Source organism: Bubalus bubalis, chromosome 3, assembly GCF_019923935.1.
Source record: "Bubalus bubalis isolate 160015118507 breed Murrah chromosome 3, NDDB_SH_1, whole genome shotgun sequence".
Lineage (NCBI taxonomy): Eukaryota > Metazoa > Chordata > Mammalia > Artiodactyla > Bovidae > Bubalus > Bubalus bubalis.
In genome coordinates, this window is record NC_059159.1 from 44,439,884 (window position 1) to 44,462,113 (window position 22,230).

The following is a 22,230-nucleotide window of genomic DNA, read 5'->3' on the forward strand; positions in this document are numbered from 1 at the left end:
ACTGGGAAAAAAAGTGAATGTCAGCATAGGATTCACATTCTGTGACTATCCACAGAAAGATTGACTACCTATAGAGAGTTAAAAGAACAAAGGTTCTGATCCTGACTTTGACCTAACAGGCTGTATGACTTTGGGGAGGTCTTTTGTCTTGTCTGGGCCTCTATTTATTTATCTGTAAAATACTGGCTTCTCTATAGATTCTCATCTATCTAAATTTTGTTGTCTGACTTCAGAGCCTACTTTGAAGCTGAAGCCAGGTATCAAATGGAAAACCAAGTTTCTCCTGTCTCTTCTTGTTTTGTTTATAGTTACATGTGTGAATAAAACCTCCATATTTGTAATATCAGTAATTTCACAAAGTTACTTCACATAAATTTAATTCAAACATAGATATGAGTATATCTGGTTTTTGAAATTCTAATAACTTTGCATTTTTGAAGGTTTTTCCTTGATATAGCATCTGATTGTCCTACAAGTGATGCTGTAAATCATAGTCTTTCCTTCATCAGCGATGGCAATGTGCTTGCTTTACATCGTCTACTATGGAATAATCAAGAGAAAATTGGCCAGTATCTTTCCAGCAACAGGTAAGATTTCTCAGTCATGGGAATATTAAAAACTCTCACTTTAAATTTAAGTTGATAAAATTATTAGTCATGAATAATGCCTTTTACTTTGTATCTTCTTAGAATAAGAATTATGATTTTTAAAAAGCAATGTAGACCTTTAAAAATATGTAGGCAAAAACTTAAGTCATATTAATTGATCAACAAACATATCTAGGTGTTGTAGACTTTTTAAAAAAATACTAAAGCTAAGAGGGAATTCGCTGGCAGTCTAGTGGTTATGAAAGACTATGCACTTTCATTGCCGGTGCCTGGGTTTGATCCCTTATGGGGAAACTAAGAATCCAGCCAAGGAAACAAAAAATTAAACTGAGAAAGCACGAATTAGCCTTTTGGATTTTTTCTGGCTTGCAAACATAATATTACAACAAGCCACAGAGAAGTTTAAATTTACTAGGTCAAGTGAGTCTTGGCATCTGAATTTAAAGAGCAGCTTAATTCTTAGGAAGTTAATAATTGAAACATTGCGATTCTATTGCAATTCTATAGTAATCCCATTTGTGATACTCTGAAGTACATGCAAATGAAGTTTTACATAGGCAGTACTTAATAATTGAAAATTATTAATTTGGGAATTGTTTCATTAGCTGTTTTTAGTTAAAGTCTCTTGTAGCCTGAATCATTTGCTGTCCTTTCTATAATCGTTACATGTTTATAGCGGCCCAGATTCTTACCTATGAGTTCTCTTACAAAGGTCAAATGAGTCCAGATTATTTTTAAATTCCAATAAAAATGGTTTGCTTATTCATAGGAAAAGTAGAAGACCATAAGGAGGGAGATGCTTCATCTGTGTGGCACTTAAAGTGGAACTTTTAAATGCAAACAGTCTTTTATATGCATCTTTTAAAATACAAACTTATATGATTTAAGTACATATTCATGTACTTTAATACTAGTTTTTTTTTCAAATTTTTTTTTAAAAAGACACATTTCAAACATACAAAAAAGTATTGACTATAATATAACAGAGACCCATGTCTACTGCCTAGTTTTAACACTTTTTATTTTGCTGAATTACTTCAGATCTTTATAACATTTTATTTCTGGGAGAGAAAAAGATACAACTTCTCTCTTGTGTAACTGACAAAAAAAAGGAAAGTACAGGTATAACATAGGTACATATAAAACAGTTTTGTGTGTTTTAAAACTTCATAGCAATGATACACTGAATATAGTCTCTTCATATAATATTCTGTTTGAGATTTATCATTTATTTAACTTATCTTAGTATTTTATCAAATGGCTATATCACAGTTTATTTTCATATTTCCTAATTGATGGATATTTAGGGTTTCCTGTTTTTCATTATTTTAAATGGTAATGTAATAAATATTCTTCACATTTGTCTCCTTGTGAATTACCCAAATGCATAATTGCTGAGTTCTGGGGTATACACAGCCTCAGCTTTGCTAGATATCGCCACCTTATTTTTCATAGTGTACATACTGATTTATGCTTTGACAGTACTGTGTGAGAGTACAGTGTACATGTCTTCACCAAAATTGGCACTAGCAAACGTCATAATTTTTTTTTGTCAGTTTGATGTTTGTGAAATAGTATCTTGTTATCTTTAGTTTTAAATGTTTAATAGTTGTTGAAAATTCATATTTACCCTGGTTAAGCAGAAATCTGATATCAGGGACACTATGTCCACTTCCTAAACAGTGGTCTCTCCAAATGAGTTCTTTTCATCCTGAGAAAAAGTGGATCAGAATGTTATTTTTACTTACTGGTTGCCTATTTAATGGTAATAGATTAAGAATACTAGAACGTAATGAAATTTTATGTAAATTTTTTAGTTTGAGGAATGGTCCTATTTCTAAGATGTCTCAGTTATACTTAAAACCCCTGAGGTCTTTTGGGTGCTATTTACAAATGAGCAGGAACCACCACTGGACAGTAAAAAGAAAAGCAGCCAACGACAATCTAAACGTGTTTTTATATACCCTCCTGTGTGTGGAAAATAGCTAGTGGGAAGCTCCTGTAGGGCACAGGGAGCTCAGCTCGGTGCTCTGATGACCTCCACAGGTGGAATGGGGAGGTTCAAGAGGGATATGTATACATCCTGCTGATTGACTCCGCTGTACAGCAGAAACTAACACAACATTATAAAGCAATTATACTCCAATTAAAAAAAAAATGTGTTCTGCTATATTTGAACTGCTACTTTTTTCCTAAGTAGTTTCCTATATCTAGGGATCACAAAGCTGTTGGAAGACGACCTTTTGATAAGATGGCAACACTTCTTGCATACCTGGGTCCTCCAGAGCACAAACCTGTGGCAGATACACACTGGTCCAGCCTTAACCTTACCAGTTCGAAGTTTGAGGAATTTATGACTAGGTAAAGTACCACCTCGACACGATGATTTCTGTCTTTTTCATTGAGCTGCAAGCTTTACCTCCAGGCCACTTGTTAGATATGCTTGTATATTTCACAGAGGATTATTGGGAAAGATGTACTTCATAATCACATTGCCATGTTTTGGGGTCCCACTTTTCTCTTTATATATTGTTGAAGTATGCTTTGTTTCGTGGTTGATTTTCTTGTAAAAAATAATAACATCTTGTTGAATAGTACTCTGTCATGTTATTTTGAGTTGTTTTTGCACTTAATAGTTAAAAGGAAGGTAGACAACATTATTTTCATATTATAATTATTAAGGAAAATAGAGTTCAAAGTGAGTAATTTGCCTAAGATTCCATCCTAAGTCATAGATCCTTTGGTTCTAAGTGCTGAACTCTTTCTATCACATAATAAAAATTTTCAGAAGTCTCCTGGAAGTTAATTATACAACTTTTAGACTGAGGGTCAGAAATATGGTAATACTGCTATAAAATTTCTTTCTGTGGACATTTGTTTTGAATCTCATTGAGATTTGGATCCTCATCTTAGGCATTCATCCCTGTGTTGTTACAGTGAAGATAGTTTGCAGAATTCTTTAGACTTTTAAAGTACCTTTCATAGTACTTTACACCTTTACACTTAGTCACTTAGTACTTCATAGTGAGTGTGGGTTAAGTGTTTTGTTCATAGTATGTGCCAGAAGCAGAAAGGAAAGAACAGAATATGACATTCTAGTTTAAGTCACATTAACAATTTGTATATAATGTTCCATGGATTGTGAGTGTCTGTTATTAGTCATATTACATACAGATGATAGTTTTGTACACGACTCCAATTTTTTGATATTGTTAAAAGAATGTGGGAATATGTAACAATCTCTTTTCAAGCTTAGTTGTTATCTTTAGTTCTGTTACATTTTCCTGTGTAACAGATGTTTCAGTTCAGTTCAGTTCAGTCGCTCAGTCGTGTCTGACTTATTCCTACGTTATTAAAGGAATATTTTCAATGCAAAATTTTCATGTTACTTAGTTGAAAATTATATAAACATATAAAACTATGTTTTATTCAGCATTGCTAAGGATGTCCTTGCCATTTTTCCATTTTTCAAAGAAAACTTCATTAGTCCTTTTAACCTTCCTACAAAACAATCCTCTGTGCTTTTGAACACTAAATGATATAATATGTGTAAGATACTTAGAACAATATCTGGTGTATATATAAAGTGTTTCATAAGCATTAAATAATATTTTTGTTCTAAGTTTCCACTGATGCTCCCTGAGACTCATTTTTCTTTTAAAAAATGGAAGTAGCTTTATAATGTTGTCAACTAGAAAACTAATAATTGTTAAATTAGTCAAAACACAGAAATCTAAAAAGGAAAAAATTTTCAGTTATTTCACCTGTTAGAGATAATTCAGTTAACATTTGGCAGATAGCCTCCTAGTCATTTATCCATACATATGTGTACCTGTTTCCCTTCTGAAATGCTATATGTTGTCTCCATTGATACTAAGCAAATGCTCACTTGGTAGCAGCAGTATGATGAACTGATGTAATATAGCCTCTTCTCCCACCCCCAAGACACATAGAAATACTAGGTAAAAGAAATATTTTTAAACACATACATAGCTAGAAGAGAATTTTGGAGCAAATTATTTAGTATGTGGGCTTTCCTGATAGCTCAGTTGGTGAAGAATCCACCTGCAATGCAGGAGACCCCAGTTAGATTCCTGGGTCAGAAAGATCCACTGGAGAAGGGATAGGCTGCCCACTCTAGTATTCTTGGGCTTCCCTTGTGGCTCAGCTGGTAAAGAAAATGCCTGCAATGCTGGAGACCTGGGTTCAGTCCCTGGGTTGGAAAGATCCCCTGGAGAGGGGAAAGGTTACCCATTCCAGTATTCTGGCCTGAAGAATTCCATGGACTGTTACACACAGAGATAAAGAAATGGAAAATATGAAAGAGTTTAAGAGATGGAGGTTATAGAATGAGAAGTTCCAACATATCTAATAAATAGAGCTTAAAGAGTAGTGAAGAGGTAATATTTGAAGAGACAACAGATGAGAATTTTCCAGGGCTGGTAAATGACATAAATCTTCAGGTTAAAGACACACGCTGTGTTGAACAGAATATATAATAATTAAACCATGCCTTTTTTTAAGTGTATTTAAATATATATAAGTGTATAAGTATAAAAGTATAGGAAGTATATAAAAGTATAGGAAGCATCACTACAAACAAAGCTAGTGGAGATGGTGGAATTCCAGTTGAGCTATTTCAAATCCTGAAAGATGATGCTGTGAAAGTGCTGCACTCAATATGCCAGCAAATTTGGAATTCAGCAGTGGCCACAGGATTGGAAAAGGTCAGTTTTCATTCCAATCCCAAAGAAAGGCAATGCCAAAGAATGCTCCAACTACCACACAATTGCACTCATCTCACACGCTAGTAAAGTGATGCTTAATATTCTCCAAGCCAGGCCTCAGCAATACGTGAACTATGAACTTCCAGATGTTCAAGCTGGGTTTAGAAAAGGCAGAGAAACCAAAGATCAAATTGCCAACATCCGCTGGATCATCAAAAAAGCAAGAGAATTCCAGAAAAACATCTATTTCTGCTTTATTGACTATGCCAAAGGCTTTGACTGTGTGGATCACAATAAACTGTGGAAAATTCTGAAAGAGATGGGAATACCAGACCACCTGACCTGCCTCTTGAGAAACCTGTATGCAGGTCAGGAAGCAACAGTTAGAACTGGACATGGAACAACAGACTGGTTCCAAATAGGAAAATGAGTACGTCAAGGCTGTATATTGTCACCCTGCTTATTTAACTTCTATGCAGAGTACATCATGAGAAACGCTGGGCTGGAGGAAGCACAAGCTGGCATCAAGATTGCCAGGAGAAATGTCAATAACCTCAGATATGCAGATGACACCACCCTTATGGCAGAAAGTGACGAGGAACTAAAAAGCCTCTTGATGAAAGTGAAAGAGGAGAGTGAAAAAGTTGGCTTAAAACTCAACATTCAGAAAACTAAGATCATGGCATCTGGTCCCATCACTTCATGGCAAATAGATGGGGAAACAGTGGAAACAGTGTCAGATTTTATTTTGGGGGGCTCCAAAATCACTGCAGATGGTGATTGCAGCCATGAAATTAAAAGACGCTTACTCCTTGGAAGGAAGGTTAAGACCAGCCTAGACAGCATATTGAAAAGCAGAGACATTACTTGGCCCACAAAGGTCTGTCTAGTCAAGGCTATGGTTTTCCCAGTGGTCATGTATAGATGTGAGAGTTGGACTATAAAGAAAGCTGAGTGAGTGCCAATGAATTGATGCTTTTGAACTGTGGTGTTGGAGAAGATTCTTGAGAGTCCCTTGGACTGCAAAGAGATCCAACCAGTCCATCCTAAAGGAGATCAGTCCTGGGTGTTCATTGGCAGGACTGATGTTGAAGCTGAAACTCCAATACTTTGGCCACCTGATGCGAAGAGCTGACTCATTTGAAAAGACCCTGATGCTGGGAAAGATTGAGGGCAGGAGGAGAAGGGGATGACAGAGGATGAGATGGTTGGATGGCATCACCGACTCAATAGACATGGGTTTCGGTGGACTCCGGGAGTTGGTGATAGACAGGGAAGCCTGGCATGCTGCGGTTCATGGCGTCGCAAAGAGACACAACTGAGCGACTGAACTGAACTGAAGTATAAAAGTGATACTCAGAATCAGGGAGATTAGAATGGCCTTTTAATAAATTGTATTGGTACAACTGTACCAGTAAGTAACCATCTGTAAAAAGATACACCATTCGTGAGGATAAACTCCCATAAAGAAGAACATATGGACCTTTCTCACTCATTCAAAATCAGTAAACCAGGGTAAGGAAAGCTTCATAAACTGAACTCTTAAACAAATCAATAAAATTCAAAAACTTCTGTCTAGAAAGAAAAATGGTTAAAAGCAATTCTATGATTAATATCCCTGTCCAGTAGTTTTCTTAATGTTATCCTAATGGTTCAAATAATCAGTTCAGCCACTCAGTCATATCAGACTCTGCAACCCCATGGACTGCAGCACGCCAGGCCTCCCTGTCCATCACCAACTCCTGGAGTTTACTCAAACTCATGTTCATTGAGTCAATGATGCCATTCCACCATCTCATCCTCTGTCGTCCCCTTCTCCTTCCGCCTTCAATCTTTGCCAGCATCAGGGTCTTTTCAAATGAGTCAGTTCTTCACATCAGGTGGCCAAAGTATTGGAGCTTCAGCTTCAGCATCAGTCCTTCCAATGAATATTCAGGACTGATTTCCTTTAGGATGGACTGGTTTGATTCTCCTTGCAGTCCGAGGTTCAAATAATAGCTCCTTGAAACTTTTAGTGCTTGTTACCACATTGCCCTTCAGAAAGTATGTTGCTTTTAAGATATTTTGCCATTTTGTATATTTTATCATTGTTCCAGTTGTAGACTTTTGTAAATATCAATGAACAATATAAAGTCTGTGAGTTACTGTCCTCTTTTTTCTTTCAGGCATCAAGTACATGAAAAAGAAGAGTTCAAGGCTTTGAAAACATTAAGTATTTTCTACCAAGCTGGGACTTCCAAAGCTGGGAATCCTATATTTTATTATGTTGCACGGAGGTAAGAAACACTGTTTTAGTTTCTCTTACCAGAGTTTTTAAAATGGTAGAAAATGTAGCGAGACAGCAAGTTTGGTTTTTCCTGTTTGACTTTACCAGAGTTGGAGACAAGTTTTCCTGGGAGAATGTAGCTAGTAAACAGCCATCTTGTCCCCAAATGGTGCTCCATCTATTATAAATTGCTGTTCATAGTACCTGTTTCATATTTGCTTCCCTGTATTACATCATTTTTTATGCCACCTACAGCGAATTAATTACAAAGAGTCAAAAAAAATATCACAGTCTTTTGTTTTCTGGTGTATTCTGTTTAAATAGTATCTGCAACATGATACTGAGAAACCTTTTTGTAATGGAAATAAAATTTGAAGAATCTGAGAGCTTTTAATAATAGGCCTGGTAAGGCAACATCAGGGTGATTTAACGAATAATTCAGAGACGCTGTGGGAAGTGTCTATAAAGATATGGCACAAGTGACAGCCTGAAAAATTGATTGTATTTATTTGTGCTGTCTTCAGCCAAAGCTAATTCCCAGGAAGCCTTTCTTGAAATGCTCCTCCTTCACAATAGGTCTAATGCTCACGTTGCTTTCCCTGCCATTCTCTTTTCTTTCTTGGTTTATTCTGCGTGCCATTGGAGAACTTGTCTGTAGTATTATTTGGTCAGTTTTCCTTCTTTCCCATTTAGTTTATTGATATAAACTTTTGGTAATTGAACCTTAGGGACAATGTTATATAATAGACCACTGGCTTTGGAATCTCAGGGGCTATGTTTTCTCTTAGTTCTGCTATTCCACTAGGCTGTAGGAATTAATCTTTCTGAGTTTCCTGAATTTAATATAAATTGAAGAATTACATCAGTAGACTTTTAATGATCATGAATGGCAAAAAAATTTGGCAGTGTATAAGAAATAAGTGGAGGTTAGGGAGGAGTGGCAGTGGAGTGATAAATGGAAGGTGGGAGGCGGGAAACTGATTTAATGGGATAATGCAGACAACGTTAAACCAAGAAATCCCAAGAACTGTGTGTTAGGGAATCAAGAGGGCATAGAAACTTGCATTTATCCTTAGCCTTCCTCTCCAGCAGTTCTGAGGAACGTCTCTTCACCTTCCCATAAGTCTTCTTTCCAACTTTCACCTCAGATGCTGTTTCTCAATTGCCTAGGATTTTAATTATCTTTTGCAGTTGAGATGAACCATCCTTGTATACCAATCCCAATCTTTAATACCACCAGTGTATTTTGATTTTCCCTATTTTGTCTAAGTAATTAAAAGTGAAACATTGGTGAGAGAGGTAGGTAGACATGTGTCCTCCTCCCCCTTTAAATTCTTGTTAGTTTACAAGTTTCAAAGATTTCTGGAAAACCTTAAAGCTGGTTTTTTCCTCCAGGATCAGAGTGTAAGATTATATTCCTTCTCTGTGGTGGTCTGTATACTATACAAGGCCAAAGGAAAGTAGCTTGGGCCTGATGCAGACACCTGTGAGATTGAATCAGTGGGATTTCCTAGAGACCCATGTAATAGAGTGACTTGAGTGTGCTGAGGGTTCCCAGCTCTGCTGCTTCTTAGACAAGTTAGTTTTAATGACTCTGTTTCTTCATATGTTAAAGAAGGGGAGTTGCTTAGAAAAACTATCCTGCCTACCTCTCCCATAAAGTATTTTGTGACCTATAAAGTTCTATAAGCATACAGAGTATGTTTAAGGTTTTCTTTTTTGTTTGTTTGTTTTGGGGTGTGACTCTGCCAACTTCAGTCTACATTTCAGTCTCTTATTTAGACGTAGGAGAGTGCCTCCTGGCTTCATTGTCACCTGGTGTGAAGCCTCAGGTCAGGACGGTTGAGCACATGATCACTCAGGGTAGAGCGACCCACTCTACTGTGGAGGAGTACAGGAGCAGGAGCAGGTCGTAAAGGCCTTGTCTCTGTTCAGTGAACTTTGTCAGAGAACACTTAGGTTTGACTTTTTGATATTCCTTTGTTTTTGTGGCTTAGACTAACTACCACGTATTAGCTTATGTCTTTTGAACTATGGATTCCAGCCTCCTTACAGATAGTCCACAGACCTTTTAGACTTGAAATGTCCAAAACTTAATTTGGTGTATATTCAAATCAACTTCCTCTTTGCACCATATTCTCTTTCTCAATAGCATCACCATCCCTTCTCACTCTAGAAACCCTAATCATTTAAAATTCTTCTCTCTTTTGTTTATCCTCCTCATTATCAATCACCATGTCTTGATTTTAGTTGTGTCATCTAGGCAAATCAGTAAAGCTGTTTTAGTCAGGGCTCAGTTTTTACAGAGAAATCATTCTCACTTTCTTAAGAAGGTGGGCCTCAGAAAAAACATGACTTAGAGCAGGTGCAGACAGCACTTAGGTGTCCGTCAGTCCTGGAACTGACTTGTTGCCTCTTTCTTGGCTTCACATTCAGCTGTGTCTCATGATTTCCTCTTTCTGTATCTCTTCAGCATTAGCCCTAGCTAGTCAGTTCTTCATTACCTCAGTACTTCACAGTTCAAATTCCACAAAGAGAACATGGTTCAGCTACAGATACCTGTTTGGCAAAACCCTTAATGCTATGTCCTGGCCAGCCAGTGGATTCCTGGCTGCCCTAAGTCATGTACTTCTCCTAGCCCAGTAGTCATGTGATTTGAAATAACCTCCTAGTGCTATTCATTTATCGGGGGATGTCCTAAGGTATGTGTTTTATTTTTTTAATTGGTTCTTAATGGCTTAATTTTAGGTACTTTGGAAATGTCTTTTGAATTCATTTCCCCCCACTGCCATTACTGAGACTCTCTTATTAGCTTTAACCTGTACTAATGCAGAATTATTCTCCTACTCCCTAAACCCCACATAACTACTTCCAGGTCATCTTACCATTGCTTCTAGAGGCAGTTCCAGTTCAAATCTAATCCTGTCTCTGTTTGTTAAGTAGCACCATTCAGTTTCTGAATAAAGTCCAGATTCATGTCAAGTCAGGCATGATGGTTGCTTCGTAATTTTGACCTAATTTAGTTTTTAGTCTTTTCCTTCTATTCTCTCCTGTATACCTTTGAACCTGACCTGTAATAAAGTCCCATAAATACAAGGACAGTTTTTGTTGCTGTTCAGCCACCCAGTCATGTCTGACTCTTCACAACCCCATGGACTGCAGTACATCAGGCCTCCCTGTCCCTCATCATCTCCCAGAGTTTGCCCAAGTTCATGTCCGTTGTTGCAGTATTATTTATAGTGGCAAATATATATTTTATATATATATATATAATATATAGCTTTGTATCAAAAGGAAACTGTTGAATAAATAATGATACATCTGTATTATGGAATAATGTGTTAATGTGTTTTTGTGTTTTGTGTTGTTTTTGCTTGTTACATGTAACAGAAATGAAATTTACACTTGTGTAAACCAGAAAGCGTATCAATTGGTAGATGTACCCAAGGAGATCAGGAGATGGACTGGCTTCTTGCATGACTGTATGTAGGGCTTTGAACAATGCCATCTGGAGAACATGTGTCTTCTCTGTGTCTTGACTCTACTTTCTTTGTGTTGATTTTATTCCCAGGCAGCTCTTCCTAAGCTATGCCCAGTGGTGATTTGTGTTCTCCCAGCTTAACAACCCAGTGAAAAATGCTTCTTTCCCAGTAATAACAGCAAAAGTACTAGTCTTATTGGCCCGAGTCACCTGCCAATTCCTGAGGCATTTGCTATGGCAAGGGGGATAGAATTTCTTGGTTTATCTAGGTCTGAGTCATACGCCCATCCCTGGAGCTCACTGGTGAAGGCAGCTTAAACTGCATCAACTGAAAGGTGTGAGGGGAGGGCACAGGAGCAGGGTTTCCCAAAGGGAAATCGGACTGCCAATATCAGAATGAGGAAAAGTGGGTTCTGAGCTGGCAAAAGTAACAGAAAGTCCTCTAATGCAGCTTTTCAAATATCCAGAAAGATGGCCCTCGACATTTATCGTGCATGATGAGGAGGAACACGGGTGTGTGTGCACAGGCATGTGATATGCGCAGACTGACAGGCCTGTGAACGTGCACGCCAAACTCTTCACAGTGGTGTTCTCAGGAGCATGACTGGAGCACGCAGAGGGTCAGCTACAGAATTCCTATTATATATCTCTGTTGTTTGACTTGTTGCCAGGAACGCATATTATTTTTGTCAGAATAATTAAAACTATAAAACCTAAAAGTGCAATGAAGAGTTTTCCTCTTAGGTATATTGTGATACCTGGCAATTGCTTTTTAGGTGTTAGTAATAATAATGATAACGGCTAAAATTTACTGAGTGCTTTCTCTGCCTTAGGCAAACCATGCATATTATATACTTTTTCATTTAACCCTTAAAATAACCTGCTGAGGTATTATTACTGCCAATGACTGACTGACTTATAAACTGAAATTTAGAGACACTGTTAGTCATTCACAAATCTAGCTATCAAACAAACATGTATCTCCAGGCCCTACATGGGCTGCTAAATCAAAATTTCAGGGTAGAGCCTAATCTATCTAACAAATACCCCAAGTGATTCATTTGAAGTATGTTTATTACCAGTTTGTTTGCGAGTTTCACTGGGTTGGGAATTAAGCTCAAGGTGGCACAACTAGTAAGAATCAGAGCTGTTCATACATGGTTATTATCACTGTCAAGTACTAGGTTTTTAGCTTAAATAAATCTTTGTAGACCAGCATGAAAATCTTACCAGTACTTATGGGGTATATTTCTGTAAGGAAGAATTCTGAATTCTAGGCATCAAATTGACAAATGACCCTTTGCAGTAAAAGACAGAAGTGTATACAGAGTAAGATAACTTTGTCATTGGAGCAGCTGTAGTCTGTACTCCAAATGTTAGCAGAATTGGAATCTTTTTTATTGTAACAACATATTACTATTACACATTTATGGAATATGGTGACAGGTGTATTGTTTTGTAGAGCACTATAGTTTATCCTTTTGTCTATTTAATAAAAAATAAATGCAGAATAACACATGCCATCCTCAACCCCTATCCGCAATCCCCTGTCCTTTTCACACAGACACACACACACACACACACCCACGCATGCACGCACACCCACACAGAAGTATACTTTGGTTAAATGTCACCAACATAATTTCTTCTCTTACACCTTTAATGTAAAACCCCAAGTTGCAACTCAGTTTTGCAAACATTTAAAAGGCAAACAGAGTATTTTGCCTTTTTTAGCATTTATAAGGAAGGAAGCCATCATATTAAGGTTATGATTAAACTTACACAATTAAAATTTGCAAACAACCAAATTAAACTAGGATGATAATAATTTACTCAGAAGTAAGTTGAAATAAATTTGATTTTCCTAGTGTGCTTGTTGCCGTTCAGCAGATATAATGAACTGAGATAACAATGCAGACAGTCCAAGTCCACTTCAGCCTAAGTGTACAAAAAACAACAAAAATATGACATAGAAAAGAACATGAGTGCTGGCCATTGTATTCAATTTGGTGCCACCATTTTCCATATTCTTGGTTGTGGCTACACTTCTTGTGCTCATGGTTGTGGCTGCACTTTTCATCTTCTTGGTTGTGGCTGCACTTTTCATCATCTTGGTTGTGGCTGCACTTTTCATCTTCTTGGTTGTGGCTACACTTTTCATCTTCTTGGTTGTGGCTGCACTTTTCATCTTCTTGGTTGTGGCTGCACTTTTCATCTTCTTGGTTGTGGCTGCACTTTTCATCTTCTTGGTTGTGGCTGCACTTTTCATCATCTTGGTTGTGGCTGCACTTTTCATCATCTTGGTTGTGGCTGCACTTTTCATCTTCTTGGTTGTGGCTGCACTTTTCATCATCTTGGTTGTGGCTGTACTTTTTTTACTCATGGTTGTGGCTGCACTTTTCACATTCTTGGTTGTGGCTACACTTTCTGTATTCATGGTTGTGGCTACACTTTCTGTATTCATGGTTGTGGCTACACTTTCTGTATTCATGGTTGTGGCTATCGTTGAGGTCAGTTCCGTATTCTTTGTTGCCTTGGGATTGGAAGTTGCCTTGGGATCCAGAGATGTTTGGAGCTTTGGAGTTGTGTTGGAATTTGTGGTTGTCTTAGAACTTAGGCTGGTATCCTTTGGTATTGCTTTGGTTATCCCCAAAGTGACATCAGCAAACAGTAGGAGCAAAGTGAATAATGACTTGAATATCATTTTCCTGTTTCAAAATAATATAGAAAATTAATCTAACACTTGGATCATAAACAAATATAAGAACTTACATTTTTAAAAGTGATGGTGAGGAGGGAAGAGGGAATGAAGAAAACCTTATCTCAGTACCAGGAAAATGCCAACCTTGGTTTAACAGATAGTTTTTAATATAAAAGGAAATTCAGAAATGATCAGTATCAACTCTTTGATTTTACAGATGGGCTCAGACAAAGGGCATAATTTGCCTGAGGATGCATATCTGAAAATGACCAGAACTAGAACTTGAGTCTGAGTCTTAGTCTAGTGTTCATTAGTAGATGGGGACTATGAAGACATACTATAGACATATACAAAAAGTTTACTAGTAAACTGTTTTTAAAGTAAGGCTAATTTTTTTTTATCCTGTCTTCAAATCTAATGGTTTGCCATGATTGAGAAAAAGCAGCTAGCCCATGTTGAACATAGTTAACTGTTCTTTTTTTTTTTTAACTTAAAGCTCAAACTTTGAAATCTAATATATGCTAAATTTACATTTGGTTCTAATGTGTAACTGAGAAAATTTCAATTTAATATTACCTTTTGATGTTTTTTTTCTTTAAAGGCTTCAGGCTTTCTCCAGTGTCCTATGGGGAATCTAATTTCTTACTCACTGTGTGCTGTTTAAATAGAATTAGTGAGTAAGTCACGTGTTATAAACTTGACCTGGTATTTGCGTTTTGGAAATGACCTATTGAGTGCTTTCCAAACGGGTGCAAACAGACTGTGGCAGAGATGGAGAAATGCAAATAAAGTCTTTCTAAAATCTAGTCACTTACATAAAGAACCCTGTGAATACCACTTTGTTATTCCTTTTACCCATGTTTTGCATTAGCGAATGTCTTCATTGGATTGAACTAACTACAGGAATATACTCTTTGCCTACTGTGATTATCATGACTTAAAACTGAGTAAGTATATTAGAGACAGATTTTTTTTCTTAAAATATATTGTATATATGTTTAGAGGGTAGTTTTTGGCTAGGATTATATTGGAAGTTTTCAAAATAATTCAAGAATATAGCTTTCTAGAGGTTCTAGAGTTCTAGTAAATAATTATTCTATTAGAAAAGAGGTTAAACTTTATTCATTTAAAACTAAATAGAAAAGAATTGCATGTCAAAGTGCTACTTTTCATATTGAGTTTGCAGAGTTTTGTTTTAGTACATTAAATAGCTCACATTGAAGCACATGGAATAAATTCTTCAAAGGAATTTCATCTTTTGGTCACTGCTTTTCCTTAATGAGGGGCACACAGGGAAGTTGGGTTGTTTTGTGCTAATGTTTTCATCACATTAGCTGGCTCTTTTTAAAAATTGCAGGGCTGTGAACAATTGTGTTGACATACAAGGAAATTGCTTCATAAATGGCAGAAGTACAAGTCAGTACATGTTTCTGTCTTGTTTTACTTTGCTGTGAAGGTTTCTTTTTCCTCCTGAATAAATTATAGAACCAGTGCTTGCTAAATCATTTATATTAGGTATATAGAGTATAGTATAAAGAGTATAAATCTTATTTATATTAGGTACAGACCTCTATTAAATTGAAAGTTTGTATGATCAGACCTAAGAAGTAAACATAAAAAGCCTCTTAGCAACCAGAGTAGATATTATAAATCAGAGCACTAAGATAATGCACATGTAAATTTTTATTGATGCTTCAAACGCCTCAATCTCAACTTACTTAAAATTTTAAATTCAACATTTTTTTCTTTTCCTAATCTTATACACAGATATATCTTTCTCAAATTAACTGCATCATTACCTTTGATTTCTTATTTTCTTCTTATTGATCTTAAGCTGCCCAAGTCTTTGATGATAATTAAGTACAATTAAAATTTCTGAACTCTGCAGCACTTAAATGCTCCCCCCCCAAAAGAAATCATTTGCCATTATTCATGCCTTTAAATACCCCTGCTTCTTTATCTTTGTGCAGTCTCTCCCATCTGCCCAGAGTATTTCTTCCTCATTCAAAATTCCATTCTTCCTTCAGTGTCTAACTCTGATGGCAGCATCATTTTATGTAAAGAGAAGTCTCTCAGTCATGTCCAATTCTTTGTGATCCCATGGACGGTAGTCTACCAGGCTTCTCTGTCCATGGGATTTTCCAGGCAAGAGTACTGGAGTGGGTTGCCATTTCCTTATCCAGGGGATCTTCCTGACCCAGGGATCAAACCCAGGTCTCCTGCATTGCAGGGTGCTTGACCCTCTGAGCCACCAGGGAAGCCCTTTTTATGTGAGCCTTTCTTAATTCTATACTTCCAAATCAGACATTTTAGGACTTGGTGTGTCTAGCGCATGTATCAGACTCTTTTTACTCTATTGTATCCTCTGGCTTCCTTGTGATCAGGTACAACCTCTTCTTTGTACCTTCTGGCCCAGTGAGTACTTGTACAGAGTAGTGTACAACAAACACTGGGATTTATTGAAATATCTCATCTTTGTTTCTTCATGGGGGAGGCTGATATGTCTATTATTTTAGACATTTGGTCATTTACAGCTTTCCCTGCACCATAAACATAAATTTGCAACTTAGAGGCCTGAGTTTAAGTCCCCTCTCCACTTTCTGGTTTCTCTTTTGAGAGGATTTCTTACTTGTATGATGTAGGTCAAAAGTGCATTCACAGCTTTCTTATCCATTCATCTGCTGATGGACATCTAGGTTGCTTCCATGTCCTGGCTATTATAAACAGTGCTGCGATGAACATTGGGGTACTCGTGTCTGGTACATATACACAATGGAGTATTATTCAGCCATTAAAAAGAATACATTTGAATCAGTTCTAATGAGGTGGATGAAACTGGAGCCTATTATACAGAGTGCAGTAAGCCAGAAAGAAAAACACCAATACAGTATACTAACGCATATATATGGAATTTAGAAAGATGGTAACAATAACCCTCTGTACGAGACAGCAAAAGAGACACTGATGTATAGAACAGTCTTATGGACTCTGTGGGAGAGGGAGAGGGTGGGAAGAGTTGGGAGAATGGCATTGAAACATGTAAAATATCATGTATGATGAGTTGCCAGTCCAGGTTCGATGCACGATACTGCATGCTTGGTGCTGGTGCACTGGGATGACCCAGAGGGATGGAATGGGGAGGGAGGAGGGAGGAGGGTTCAGGATGGGGAACACATGTATACCTGTGGCGGATTCATTTTGATATTTGGCAAATCTAATACAGTTATGTAAAGTTTAAAAATAAAATAAAATTTAAAAAAAAAAGGGAAAAAAAAAAAAGTGCATTCACATCCTTTACCTATGTAAAGTAACAGAAATTAAACCAAGTAAATTTTAAAGATCTAATTGGTTTTATTGAACAGTTTATGAATTGGACAGCATCCTGTCTAATAGAGAGGAGCTCCAGAGGATTATGGAAAGAGAACATTTTTAAAGGCAAGACAAGGAAATCATAAAAAATTATTTCAAGCTTAAGTAACTTACATGGGGGATGAAAAGCATCTGTCTGTGTGGCAGATTATCTCATCTTCCTTTTGGGGGATGCAAATGATTATCTCATTGGTACTGACCAGAAGATTCCACTGGTTAGGATTACATTCCTGGAGAAGGTTGTAACTGCAGTTAGATTTGGTATTAAGTCTTAATTTTAACACAAGTGACTCCATTTTGGGCTGCTTGTTTCTTTTTTTCCCCCAATACCGTGTAGTAGCAAGTGACTTTTCATTGTGGACAGTTATGTTTCAAAAAGATATTTGGAAGCTTCCTGAGAAAGTGTATATCCACATGTGCAAAAACAGACTATTGTTATGTTAGACTTAAATGTGAGTATCTTAGAATTGTACGTAAGTACTTCTACAGTAGAATATCAGTCTCTTCACTGTAGGAATCATATAAGAAAAAGAGCACATTTCTCTTTAGTTGCAAAATACATGTTTGGAGAAGTGTCTGTCTCCCAATATTCCCTCCTTCTCTTTATTAAATAGAAAGCTAAACATCAGTCTTCATTTCAGCCTTTTTGTAACCGCATGCATCTGATTAATCACTAAGTCTTGTTGATTCTGCTTCAAAAAAATTGTTGTACTTTATCCTTACGTTGTTGTGCTTTATCCTTTGACTGTGTGGATCACAACGGACTGTGGAAAATTTTTAAAAAGATGGGAATACCAGACCACCTTAACTGCCTCCTGAGAAATCTGTATACAGGTCAAGAAGCAACAGTTAGAACCAGACATAGAACAACAGACTGGTTCCAAATCGGGAAAGAAGTACATCAAGGCTGTATATTGTCACCCTGCTTATTTAACTTATATGCAGAGTACATTATGAGAAATGCCAGGCTGGATGAAGCACAAACTGAAATCAAGATTGCCAGGAGAAATATCAATAACCTCAGATACACAATGACATCACCCTTAGGGCAGAAAGCGAAGAACTAAAGATCCTCTTGATGAAAGTGAAAGAGGAGAGTAATAAAAGCTGGCTTAAAACCCAACATTCAGAAAATGAAGATCATGGCATCCAGTTCCATCACTTCATGGCAAATAGGTGGGGAAACAATGGACACAGTGACAGACTTTATTTTCTTGGGCTCCAAAATCACTGCAGATGGTAACTGCAGCCACGAAATTAAAAGACGCTTGTTCCTTGGAAGAAAAGCTATGACCAACCTATATAGCATATTAAAAAACAGAGACATTACTTTGCCGACAAAAGTCCATCTAGTCAAATTATGGTTTTTCCAGTAGTCATGTATGGATGTGGGAGTTGGACTATATAAAGAAAGCTGAGCACCAAAGAATTGATGTTTTTGAACTGTGGTGTTGGAGAAGACTCTTGAGAGTCCCTTGGACTGCAAGGAGATCAAACCAGTCCATCCAAAAGGAAATCAGTCCTGAATATTCATTGGAAGGACTGATGCTGAAGCTGAAACTCCAGTCCTTTGGCCACCTGATGTGAAGAACTGACTCATTGAAAAAGACCCTGATACTAGGAAAGATTGAAGGGAGGAAGAAAAGGGGCAACAGAAGATGAGATGGTTGGATGGCATCACCGACTCAATGGACATGGGTTTGAGCAAGCTCTGGGAGTTGGTGATGGACAGGGAAGCCTGGTGTGCTGCAGTCCATGGGGTCACAAAGAGTCAGACACGACTGAGCAACTGAATTGAACTGATCCTTATCTTACAGACTGAGTGGGTAGCTTTATCAGTTATCCAAGTGGAGGTTAGCAAGCTTATTTATCAAAAGACCAGGTAGTAAATATTTTAGGCTTTAGAAAAGCCACATAAAGCTTTTCTTTTTTTCTTGTTTTTGTTTTGTTTTGAGTTTGGTTTTTTAACCAAAAAGAACCATTCTTACCTTGCAGGTCATACAGAAACAGGCTGCAAGTAGCATGTTATTGGACACTAGTTTGCTGCACTCTAATCTAGGCTGCTGACAATATAATATAAATATTACATAAGTGTGTCATTCAGTGATAGTGTTAAGGCTAATTTCCAATTTTAATTATGGATACACATGACTATAGTTTAAAGGAAAAAGACTTGATTTAATAATAGTGATTAGAGTTGGAGTCCTGAATTGAGCCAGGAGATTTCTCAAGTGGTTTTGTTTTCTGTGATCCTTAGTTTATAGAAGTATAGTGGCCTTGGGTGTTAGGAAACAAGGCTTTGGTTTACTCGACAAAGAGGATGTAGTGATTGATACATAGTGAATAATTTGGTAGTTATGACTTGATAGTACTTAAAAAGAAGCAATTAGTGGCTGCAGTCCATCTATTGCTATGAAAACAGTTATATTTTTAATCAACTGTGGCTCACCTCTTTTAGTGTAAATATATAAGCCTTGAAAGGAAATAATCCTGAGATATATTTATGAGGTTTGATATTATGAAATAACATGTGCTGCTGCTAAGTCACTTCAGTCTTGTCCGACTCTGTATGACCCCATAGACGGCAGCTCACCAGGCTCCCCCATCCCTGGGATTCTACAGGCAAGAAAACTGGAGTGGGTTGCCATTTCCTTCTCCAATGCATGAAAGTGAAAAGTGATAGTGAAGTTGCTCAGTTGTGTCCAACCCTCAGCGACCCCATGGACTGCAGCCTTCCAGGCTCCTCCGTCCATGGGATTTTCCAGGCAGGAGTACTGGAGTGGGGTACCATTGCCTTCTCCGGAAACAACATGTAAAAATTCTAAAACAAGCATCTAAGGATAAATGTATCCAAGTGAATATTGTTCCCTTCAGAAGAGTCACTGTTGTAGGTGAGGTACTTACTTTAAATCCTGATGCTTTTGAGCACACATTTTAAGAGAAGTACATTTTTGGAAGTGTAGTATGTTCTGTGTAAATGTGGTAGAAAAATCTTCATTCTTGAAAGTTTTTGGTAAAGTAAAATGTCATTTAGTAATATTTTTGCTTAAAATGATTTTTTTCTTGTGTTATATATAAACTGGCTTGTAGTAATATTTGAAAGAAAGGCCCCCAAAGGTGTTTTCACAAATGACAGCCTCATTGGAATAAGAGCTTAAAGACTCAAACATGACTACTTTGAAGAAAAATATAAAGAAATTTAGAATTAAAATCAGTTTATCATATCATCATAGTATAGGAAGATGTTTTACTAGTTTCAGGTGACTCCTTCATTCTTTGATTACTTTTATTATGTTTTAAAGAGGCTTTAGCTTTTACAGTGCGTTTCTAAGTTCATATTTAATGTCCTACAGCTTTTAAAAAAATTTAATATCAGGGCAAGAGACTCATAACACATTATCAAAGTATACTTTGTTAAGCAAGAAAGATTTCCAGTTGTAGAAAAGCCATACCATGAAAAAGAATACTAGAGCCTGTAAATAGATGAAATTATTTTTGAACATGTATCAGCTTTCTTTAATTATCTGTCATTGGCATGAGGAAATAACAACAGAGCGTCTCGTGGTTAAGTAATAGAACTGGTGGGTAGTTGTGGCTGTGTGCCAGTTACTCTTACACTATACAATGTCCCAGGTGCAGTAGTGGTCACTGAGGCTTTGATTGGCAAGCAAAGGCCTTCCCAGTGGTTATTGTGGTGTATGGCATCTTTATTTTTCCTTAGTGATGTTCTGTTTTTTTTTTCTTTGTCAATGAAAAGCCATTAAATCTTAGTTTATTTTCTGTTGAGGCAAGCATTTGACAGGCATCTGAATTCCCTCAGCCTTCCAGAAGTGTTCTGTTTGAACTGTGACTATGGGCAACAGAATAACACAAAGTGAAAAACGGCATTTCCTGGTATTGAGTATATTTCATCAGATTTATTTGATGTTTGGCTTTGAGATACCCATTTGAAATTCAGATATCTAATTTTTTTTACTGATAAACTATATTTTCCATATATAAATGAATGAATAACAAATCTTATAAAATATTTAAAGTGTAATTAAAGAGGATAGGTACATAAGCAATTATATTCCACTCTGGGTTCAGTCATCTCCATCTCTAACCTTTTTAATTACCAAGAATCTCTTATACAAGGCACAGGAGTAATATTTAAAATATTTATGTAGCACCTACAAAATGCTTTAATGTACATGATTTAATCTTTTCTTTCTTTATTTTTTTATTTTATTTTTAAACCTGAAACACTGTGTTAGTTTTGCCAAACATCAAAACGAATCCGCCACAGGTAAACGCCCATATGGAATACATGTTATTTAGATTTTTACCAGAGGACACATTTAATCATTTACCCACGATAAGACTATTGGTGACAGTCTTAACTCATGCTCTTTCTACTAAATCACAATGTACTTTAAATACTCTTAGAATTGTTTTAATCAGGAAAAAACTGTACAGTTTTGCTGTTTTTATGAGTATTTGTATGTGTATGTTTAATTTCTGTACTTTGATTTCATCAATAACTTCCAACAAATTCACAATATCAGGCCATATTTGGCAAAACCAATACAATATTGTAAAGTTAAAAAATAAAATAAAAAAAAAAAAAGAAAAGATAAATGGATGTATTGAGCATATCTCTCAACTGGTTCCTGAACGTGCTTAACAGAGTTGGGGCTGTTGAACCAAAAATGACATTTCTTGAAAGACAACCTCCTTAAAAACCTCACTTGTATCAGTTTTGAAAGTGTGAAGGAAAGTAACCTGCTTAATACATTATTAACACCTTGAGGTGGCTTTTTTTTTTTTTCTATTTCCTTGATTTCCCTTGAGTAATCTACTTGTACTAAATTGTTCACAACACTTTCACGCATTGGAGAAGGAAATGGCAACCCACTCCAGTGTTCTTGCCTGGAGAATCCCAGGGACGGCGGAGCCTGGTGGGCTGCCGTCTATGGGGTTGCACAGAGTCAGACACGACTGAAACTACTTAGTAGCAGCAGCAACAAAACTAACCTTTCTCTGGAATTGTTCCAGAGGTAACTCCCCACTACCTAGAACTAATTTCTTATGTGACA

The 22,230-nt window shown here is 36.9% G+C and overlaps 1 protein-coding gene across 14 annotated transcripts in view; it reads left to right on the plus strand.

Annotated features, from left to right (window-relative positions):
- The window catches only part of NF1 (neurofibromin 1), a 265,468-nt gene that overhangs the window by 150,951 nt on the left and 92,287 nt on the right, over positions 1-22,230 (plus strand). For all 14 annotated transcript variants that reach the window (XM_044939527.1, XM_044939531.1, XM_025281027.2 and 11 more), the window contains 3 exons: positions 441-587; positions 2,823-2,969; positions 7,501-7,611. In XM_044939527.1, the coding sequence (XP_044795462.1) occupies positions 441-587; positions 2,823-2,969; positions 7,501-7,611 (405 nt within the window). The remainder of the gene's footprint in view (positions 1-440; positions 588-2,822; positions 2,970-7,500; positions 7,612-22,230) is intronic.